The 9,990-nt window shown below is 38.9% G+C and overlaps 1 protein-coding gene across 4 annotated transcripts in view; it reads right to left on the bottom strand.

Annotated features, from left to right (window-relative positions):
* PDE4D (phosphodiesterase 4D) overlaps positions 1–9,990 on the bottom strand; it is a 1,488,864-nt gene that overhangs the window by 959,416 nt on the left and 519,458 nt on the right. For all 4 annotated transcript variants that reach the window (XM_073905442.1, XM_073905441.1, XM_073905443.1 and 1 more), the window contains exon 4: positions 2,565–2,794. In XM_073905442.1, coding sequence (XP_073761543.1) covers positions 2,565–2,794 — 230 coding nt within the window. The remainder of the gene's footprint in view (positions 1–2,564; positions 2,795–9,990) is intronic.

Below are 9,990 nucleotides of genomic sequence, written 5' to 3'. Positions count from 1 at the left end.
AAAAAAAAGATGTCCCTCTTACCTCAGTGAGAGTCAATACATAGCTATGAAACCTGAGTGACCATACCCCATATGGAAAGCTAACTGGTAGATACATTCAAGGTTTTCAGCATCTCAGATCTTACAATTCTGTTTCGTCATCCTTAAAAGTTTCTAAAGGTTGCTAAATCACAGCTCATACAAGCTAACACCTCAAGCATATTCAAAACAGTTGTTAAATGGCATACATTTGAACACATTCATATTGCCTGGTCAAAAAAACCCAAAGTAGAATTGTGGAACAGTTAATTTAAAAAAGCCCTCTTGAACTCAATCTCTTGACCCAGGCACTTCATGAGGAAGCTAACGGCGCCATCCATAATGCTCAAGAAACTAGTTACTCCTAGGGCTGTATCTTTCTAAAGGGGTGGCATAAGCCTCTTAGACTCACCGTGCGATATAAGACAGAGCAAGTGTCTGGTGTACTGATACACCAGAAGAAAGAGCAAAAAGTAATGATGTTAAGGAAGTAAGGAAAAGAAATCCAAAGGACATAAAAAGCCTCCTTTCCCGTCAAAGATTTATAGTTACCAATGTCTCAGTGTCCATTGACAGTGGGGCCTGGGGGCATACTCACCTTTAACAATGGGGTACTGAGACAACCAAGCTAAAATAATCTCAATTCCCCAATAGCCCTTTCTGTGAAGGAATTGGGGGTTTTGGTTAACTGAAGTGGCTACAGAATGTAACCCCTAACTGTACCTTGTGCTTCCCTTCCAAAGCTTAGGTAGTCCAGAAAAGTATATATCTGATTTTTATATTTCTCAAATACTCAATTCACAAATGATTTTTGCTCAGAAGGTAATAACTATCCTTTAATACATTCCTAGTCTTTGTTTCTTGTTGGTCACTCTTGTCCATGGAATCTCCCGGCTGCCTTCAGGTACAGACAAGTTACCCTGGTTTTATTTCTCTCAAAGACAAATTCTTTCCTCCAAAATCCTGAGTATTTTACAAATGGTAAGCACAATTCCACTTACACTTGATTCTTAGATTCTTATTAAGAAGGAAACAAACTTTGAACCAACAGAAGTGCTACCATATAGACAATTCTGAACCTCTAAATTCTTTGGCACGTAGGGACTATTTGTTTTTAGCAACACATTCAAATTTCATTAAATCAGTTTGGCTTTTACCTGAGATTTTTAATTATGCACATTGCCAACTACATAGAGATGTAGTAGATAACACTGCATCATTTTCTTTGAGTAGCAGATGATATAACATAAGGTTTGAATAAGAAATCATGGTTAGCCACCAATTTTTTGGAGATACCAAAGTTAATTTAATGTATCACAGGCTTAAATTAGTTTAATTTTAATTATAAATATAATCTCTTCTTACTCAAATGCAGAAAAAGCAAGATAATGATTCTAAGATAAATCTGCTGTGCAGAAAAGAGTTAACATCAGGCCTGTGACTATTATCTTTAGAAAAGCTTGTTTGAAAGGTTGGCCCTAGAAACTTGGATTTCAGGAGGGTGCCCACCATTCCCTGAATGGTAAGAGTGGTTCACTGTGCCTAAACTGATTCTGCCAAAAAATGTGGTTTGTGCTGAATGACTGCTTTCCTTCTGGGAATCTGAAATTTAGGCACATACTAGCTAGAGGGTGCCTAAGTGACGAGCTCCCAGTAAAAATTCTGGGCACTGAGTCTATTTTTTATTTTGTGGCTTTTTTTTTCTTTATTGTGCTAAGAACATTTAGCATGAGATCTACCCTAGTGACAAATTTTTAAGCACACATAACAGTATTGTTCTCCATAGGCATAATGTTGTACGGCAGATCTCTAGAGCTGATTCATTTTGCATAGCTGAAACTATATACCCATTGAATAGCAATTTTCCATTTCCCCTACCCCAGCTTCCCGCAAGCCTCCTTCTACTGTGTCTATGAGTTTCACTATTTTAGATTCCTCATATAAGCACTGAGTCTTTCATAAATTTCTCTGGCAGAAGGCTTCTACACATTTCACATGTGCTGTCACATCTCATTTCTAGAGGACTTAAGTGCATCCTGTCTGACTCCACTGGGACTGGAGACTCTGGAAGCTTCTGTCTGGTTTCCTCTAGATTTTGCCCTATGTGCCTTTTTCTTTTCTGATTTTGCTTTGTCTTCTTTTGCTGTAAGAAATTTCAGCCATGAATATGACTATTTGCTGAGTACTGGAAGCTCATCTAGCAAACCATGGAAACTAGGGGTGGTCTTGGTGACCCCCGACACCCCTGATATCTGGGAATCCTGCCCTCTACACAAGATGAACAGTAATGGTATTGATCCCAAAGGGAGGGGAAATCAGTTTTTTGAGATAGCATTTTTCAAGAATGTTCAGGTCAAGCTGTCATCCAAAATTCCCAAAGGCTTTAGTGTGTTTGATGAATAGGTATACACTCTTCTCTGGCTCTAGAAACCCCATTCCCCCCCACCCCCTCAAATTAAGCAATGAGCCACAAAATCTCAAAAGACCAAAGATAACAATCACCATCCAAAATACAAAATGGGAAAACGTCGCCCAAAGGCACTCACCCACTGGAGTCTGCAGAAGTGATAGCAATCAGCGGTAGAATCTTCAGGGGAAGGCTGGTCGGTCTTGGAATGTTCTCTGATTCACTTTTCAAGTCTGCTTGTTCCAACTGTCTGAAGGCAAGAGGGGGAAGCTGAACATTGCGGCAAGAAAGTCTCCGTACAAGATAGGGTTCCATTCCTCGGAAAGGGTCTTCCTCTTCGTTACTGGAATGCAGTGTTTCCTCAGAGGCCTAAGGCAAGAGTTGAAGAAAGTATAGTTCTCAATGAAAGTCCCAGCATTGGACAATACATGGTAGCTCCATACTTCTTGGAGAAAGAAATTAAGGGAAAAGTATACATGAAAAATGCTAACTATGAAGCAACAACACTAACAGAACAATATTTGGTGACAAGATTAGAATAACTGAAATCTAGATTTATTTTTAAAACAGTAAATTTGTTCACCAGTATATTTAGATATGGCTCAGTTGTTACAGTTAACTGACATCTCCAATAATTTTAGAATTTATGAGCTTTGTGCATGAATTCTATAAAATCAAGGGCAAGTCAAAATATTTTTCTGCCTTCTATAAAATGACTTACAGAAAATTCACACATATATCTTGACACATGACGTATCTATACGTACATGCCTATGAAAAGCTAGGGAGAAAATGAGTCCTATTCTTTTTCTCCATACTTAGGACCATACTTGTAACACATTTTCATATGGTTTGTGTTACTTGGATGAGTATTCTTTGCAAACTTTTATCGTAAGACTTTGCGAAGGGAATTTAACAAAAAAGGACATGAAAAGAAAGCTGAGCACCCAGTAGAATCCTGTTAAAATCATGGTTGAATTTTGCAAATTAGATCTTTATTATCCACATGCAAGGCAAATCAAGTCTAGAATAAAGTAGAAAATTGAATATTTTGATGTTAGTTGGAAACAACATACTGTTACATGAGCAATTATTATTTCCCAGGGGTTGGAAAGTCTATTCTAACAATGTTTATTATATCCATGGCCTCAGAATGATAGAGTCACCAAATGTCACCAGGTAACATGCTGGGTTTTAGTCTTTGTGTTGCCACTTAGCTGTGTTCTTAGAGTGCTGCTTCATCTCCCTGAGTTTTCTGTTTCTTTATCAGAAACATAATAAACTGCATTGCTCATTACCTGCATGTGATAAACAATCATAAATAACAATTTTGCTTCCTTCTGAACTTTACAGGTAAAGAAACTAGTCAAGGGAGGCAAAGTACTTTTCCCAAAATTAACCTGTCCATTATAACTTAAAAACTGACTTTGGAGAGCCCATACCTAGCTTAGAATTTCTATTGTACTCCTTATTATACTACTATTTTTGGACAAGTAAGGTTGGTTCTACATTTGAACATTTAGGATAATAATTTTTACCTCTCAAGGTTATTGTCTGGAACAGAGATATGAAGTATTTAAAGCACCAATATCTGGCACAGTTTGTACTCAAAAAAGGGCAGCTACTATTATTATAATCCAGGTTAATTTCCTTTATATTTTCACAGAACTATGCTGCCTTTGATACTTCATTCATCTATATCAATTCCACAAAGAAAATTTGTCTTTTTCTGGCTTATATCTTGAAACATGTAAAAGGATATGCAGTGGTGTACTCTATTCAGCCTTTCATTTTATTATCTAATTTTACGGATAAACAGAATAAAATAAGGGCACCAAAAAGGTAAAGAAGATGTCTAAGCTAAAGTCAAAGTTCATTTCTTTCAAATCCTAGATACGAAGATCCAGATTCTGAAAATCTGCGCTCTGAGGAATCTTCTTGATTTGTAAAACATTAACAATACCAGCTTCAAAAAGGAGTCAATCCTACCATATGACCCAGCAATTGCACTACTGGGTATTTACCCCAAAGATACAAATGTAGTGATCTGAAGGGGTACATGCACCCCAGTGTTTATAGCAGCCAAAAAAAAAAAAAGGAGCCAATCCTGACATTTGCAACAACATGGATGGACCTTGAGAGCATTATGCTAAGTTATATAAGTCAGGAAAAACAAATTCTGTATGATCTCACTTATATGTAGTACCTAAGAGAGAAAAAAAAAACTCACAGAAGAAAGAGATCCAAATTGTGGTTACCAGAAGTAGGGTACAGGAGGAAGGGGAAACTGAATGAAAGTGGTCAAAAGGAACAAACTTCCCATTATAAGATAAATACATACTAGGGATAGAATGTACCACATGATAACTTCAGTTACCACTGCCATATGATATATATGAAAGTTGTTAAGAGAATAAATCCTAAGAGTTCTCATCATGAGGAAATGTTTTTTTCTTTTTCCATGCAGTATCTATTTGAAATGATGAATATTAACTAAATTTATTGTGGTAATGATTTCACGTTTGTAAGTCAAATCACAGTGCTGTTACACTTTAAACTTACATACTGCTCTATGTCAGTTACATCTCAACAAATCTGAGAAAAATTTTAATAATAATAATGACTAATATTTGTTGAGTCCTTATTAAATGGTGCTGTTTTACATATACCAACTCGCAAATTTTACTGAAATCCTCTGAGTTAGGTGCTGTTACTTCTCCCATTTTACACACAGAGAAAGAGAAACCTATAAAACATCAGGCCTGCATCACACAGCCACGTGGTCGGCAGGGTAACCCTCCCGGTTTGCCTGGGACTTTCTGGTCTTAGCACTGCAAGTTCCATGTCTGGGGAAATCGCCAGACCCAAACTAGGATGGCCAATTACCCTTCAGGTCAAGATCCAAAACCAAATCTCTTTTAGTTAAAGGTGGAGCTAAGAACAACTGTGTTTTACTACCTCTACCAAGTAGAGTAAGGCAGGGTGCAGATTACTAGAGGAGAACAATTACTAATTGACCAAAACTTAATAAGCTTCACATTTTCATTGAAATAACAACAACAACAGAACTGAGATCAGGATAGTCTTACATAAACACTGAAAATTAATAATAATCCTTGTTGATTAAATCAGGAGATAAGAGTTTCTAGGATAATTATTTTTGTGGTGTTAAGGGGTCATTGAACCTTTCCGGGCTTTAGTTTTCTTAGACATAAAATTGAGAGGTTGTACAAAATGAACCGTAAGACCACTTTCAGTTTTGAATACTCTTGATTTTATAATAGCCAATGGCAAAATCAATGTGTACAGAGAAGGCAAGCACAGAAAATAAAAAGAAAAGGTAATAAATGTAACATTCTTGGCCTTTAGATTGAGAAAGTGAGCCTCTATGTGTTTGTGAAGTTCTGTGTCTTCATCTAAGGACGTTAAGTGCAAAATGAACCCACATTCTGGGATTGCTAACAGATCATAATTTGCCTTATACATTTCTCAAGAGCAGTTAATGACTGAAGTGTATAGATACCCTTCTTCAGGATGAATATGGAAAAGAACAAAGGATGAGTCTAGCAGAGCTGAACACTGAATGTAATTGGCCAAAGCTAATATATTTTTATAAGTGCTGAGCTGCCCACTCTGACAGTAGCATTGCTACTGCAAAAATGCTTTATATCACCCAGGCTATCTGATGAAAGACTCAATGTTTGTGACATTCTCTTTTGAGATAAAACCACCTCGAGAGGTAACCTCTTTTGAGAGAACAACCTCTATTAAAAATAAAGTGTAGGGCGCCTGAGTGGCTCAGTCATTAAGCGTCTGCCTTCGGCTCAGGTCATGATCCCGGGGTCCTGGGATCGAGCCCCGCATCCCTGGGATCGAGCCCCGCATCGGGCTCCCTGCTCAGTGGGAAGCCTGCTTCTCCCTCTCCCACCCACCCCCTGCTTGTGTTCCCGCTCTCGCTGTGTCTCTCTCTGTCAAATAAATAAAATCTTTTAAAAAAAAAGTGTATTTTTTATCTTTAAATTTTTTATTGTTATGTTAATCACCATACATTACATCATTAGTTTTTGATGTAGTGTTCCATGATTCATTGTTTGTGCATAAAGTGTAGTATTTTTATCTTGACAATAAAAATGACAAAACAGCATATATCTATATCCTAACATTTCCATTCAAAAAACAGTATGACAAATGGCTCTTTAAAAATTCCAGATCAATGTGTATCAATATTTCAAAAATAAATAGAACAACTGTATCTGGTAGAAGGCAGGAGGTCAAATGGCCTTGTTTTGGAAAGAAATGTAAAACTGACCACTAGGACACATATATCTTATTGCTGGAAAATGGCATTTTTGCAAAGGTTGGAGGGATAAGATAGTATTTATATTATCTCTAAGCCATTATTTCTCAAAATGTGATGCCCAAACTCCCTGCATGATAATCACAGATGGTGCTTGCTAAAATTCAGACTCCCAGGCCTTATTCCAGATCTGCCCAATCAGAATCTCTCTGACTAGGGCTTAGAAGTCTGAATAAGTCCCCAGGATGATTCCTATGCATACTAATACTTGGGAACTAATGGTTTTGACATTTTAGACATAGTCCAATAACACTGGCAAAGATCCAAGTACAAAGATGTTCATCCCATCTTATTTATAATAACCAGTAACTGGAAGTAATCTAATTGTTGTATTGAGGGATTGGCTTAATAACTTTTGATTTATCATATTATAAAATACTATGAGGTTGTTAATGCAGAAGGATATGTGATTATGTTTATGATATAACATCGACTAAGAAAAACAGATTACAAAATGATCTTATTTTTGTAAAACTCTGCTAAAACAAACCAAAATGAAAAATCAACATATTATATTCATAGAAAAATTCTGAAAGGATATATCCCAATTATCTAAAATGTCTTTTTCTGAGTGATGGTATTGGTGGTGATTTTCATATTTTTATTACTTGTTCCTATATTCTCTATAAAAATGTATTACTTGGGGATTAAAAAGTACAAGTGAGAGTCTCAATAATAAAATGAAACAACACTCATCTTGTTATTAATGGGACTCATAAATACCACTTAATCTGCTTTAAGATATACAACATCAAAAGAGAAAAAATACTAACATGTTTGAATGAGTTAAATGAAATCCTGTTAACCTGTAATAAAATGAAATTCTCTTTGGCAATTAAATCATTTGTTTGGAATAGCTGACCGAAAAAAATAACTTTGAGATAATTCTTTTTACTGTTAGGACAAATATGTCTCTGAAAGTCATACCTAAAGAAAATAATTCCACGATAATAACACTTAAGATGAATGAGTGAGCATTAAATATGTTGTCACCATTATCATTGTTATTATTTTCCTTTCTGTTTTCTTCAGCTTCTACGCAGGCTATTTAATTAATTTCTTTGTTCTCTTTTTTTTCCATCCCAAAGTAAGTATCAAATCAGTTTACAAGGCCCTAAGAATAGGGACATATACGTAACTGTGTTAAATAAATTGCCATGGTTGCTGCTAATCTCATAGTTTTTGATATTTGTTTCTTACATGTATATATAAATGACGTTTTCTATAGAAAAATTATCTTAAAATGTGGTAGAAGGCACATTGTAAGGGAGAATGTTTCTGGGTACACAGCTACATCATATTTCCAGATTCTGTTGCAGGTAGCTGTAGACATTATCAATGGTGTTACACTACAAGCAATGGATTACAAGCCACTTTCACACCTGGCCCATAAAAACTACGAATGCAACCCTTCCTTCCTCTCACCCTCTGTAACCCCCTGCCTTACACTGAAGATCGTGGAGACAAAAAATGGAAGGGGTCAGGGTTCCCAAATCACTCTTCAGAGCAGAACCCCTCGAACATCAAAAACACTTAATTTGGGCTACATGAGCCACAAATAATTTTTCAGTCTGGGAAGCCACTAAAATTTGGGGTTTGCTTATTATAGCTAGTGCTATATTACATATAATCACGTCTCGGTGAGTTCAAGTTATCTTAATCATGACATCATTCTTTCCCAGTTAATTCCTCAATTAAGAACTGATTATCTACTAACTTCCAGGACTGTGTAGGGTGCTGGAAATACAGATGAACGAGGCATTTCCTTTCCCCTTAAGTGTTTATAGTCATGTGGGGACAAAGATAAGTAGATAATAGCCAGTAGAATGAGAGCTGTAACCAAGAACTTAGGGCCCTTTGGGAGTACTGTGGCAGGGTGACACTTTTGTGAGAGAAAGGGGCTGCTGGTAAAAGTGACATGGCCAGTGTAGAAAAGCCGGATTTTCTGAGGCCAACTGAGATCTATGATTCTGTCTGCTTGTCCAGTCAGGTCCGTTTAGTCCCGCACCTGGATCCGCGACTGTCTCTCCCATCTAAGCAATGCTCTAGGATACTATCCTCCTAGCGTCTCTCTTCTCGTCTGACACACTGCTGGTTCGAAACCTCGGGAGCCTCCTGGGTGACTCTGAACCTGGCACGCGCACATGGCGGGCAGAGGGAGACGGGCGGGGCAGGCAGGGCCCCCAGATGGGCAGGGGGCAGCCCGGACGCAGCCAGGGAACTTACACACCAGGCGGGTCCTGGGCACCACCAGCCGCGGGGATCGCCGCACCAGCCGCCGAGGTCTGGAGTTGACGCGGACGCCTCCTCCCCTGCGCTCAGACACCCCGAAGCCTCCACAGCACATGGCTCCCTCGAGGCTGCGCCCCGGAAACAAGCTCCCGCTGCGGAAATGGTGCGCGGAAGGGACACTCCAAGGACTGGGCGCGGCCTCGGGGCCTCTGAGTGCCCGATCCAGCTGGGGGTCGGCCAGAGGTCATGACCTCTCCGTGATCTCCGCGGACACTGCACCCCTGCGGCGGCTCTTACAACCGCCCACAGCCCACCTTCTACGGTGGACCAGGAGCAGTCAGCAAGGGGTTCCCCTATCAGGGAGGCGGCTTATGTGAGGGCTGCGGGGTACATTGGAGGCACGTACCAAAGCAGCAATATAGGCGCGTGACAGAGAAGACCCACATCAAGGTAATGGTTCCCAAAATAAGTAAGTTTTTCTGCCCAGAGTCCCGTGCTCCTAACCACTGATTTATTAAGTCCCGCAGAATGGGGGTCCAATCACAGGGCATTCACTTGTGCCCTCACGTGATTTAATAAAGATGACACATTAGCAGACTCATCAGATATACACACATACTTTGTTTGGATAATGGCACAGGTACCTCCTCCTGAGGCAGTAATAATGTCCATTCTATTTCAGAGGACAGCTTTGCTCATTAGAGAGAGTTCAGTGTTCATTAAAAACAGGCTTTGCCAACCATCACTTAAAGCTTGTTGGGGGAATTTAACAAAGGCTTCTATGTGTCCTATAACATTTTGCAGGCCAGTGGAAGGAACAAAGACGGCAGCTAAATGATCATACTGGTGGAAAACAGAATGTGCCTGGAGGAAACAGAGGCTGGTAATTTTTGTTACCGTGGAGCGGATTCTCCCCTGTGGCCAAAGAAAACCCAGGGTGCAGAAGCCCAACCACTAAGGTGGAAGCCACATAGAT

The sequence above is a fragment of the Callorhinus ursinus genome, unplaced genomic scaffold, assembly GCF_003265705.2.
Source record: "Callorhinus ursinus isolate GAN/ISIS: 27379988/994484 unplaced genomic scaffold, GSC_fseal_2.0 scaffold23, whole genome shotgun sequence".
Taxonomy (NCBI): Eukaryota; Metazoa; Chordata; class Mammalia; order Carnivora; family Otariidae; genus Callorhinus; species Callorhinus ursinus.
This window is presented reverse-complemented; position numbering and strand designations above follow the sequence as displayed.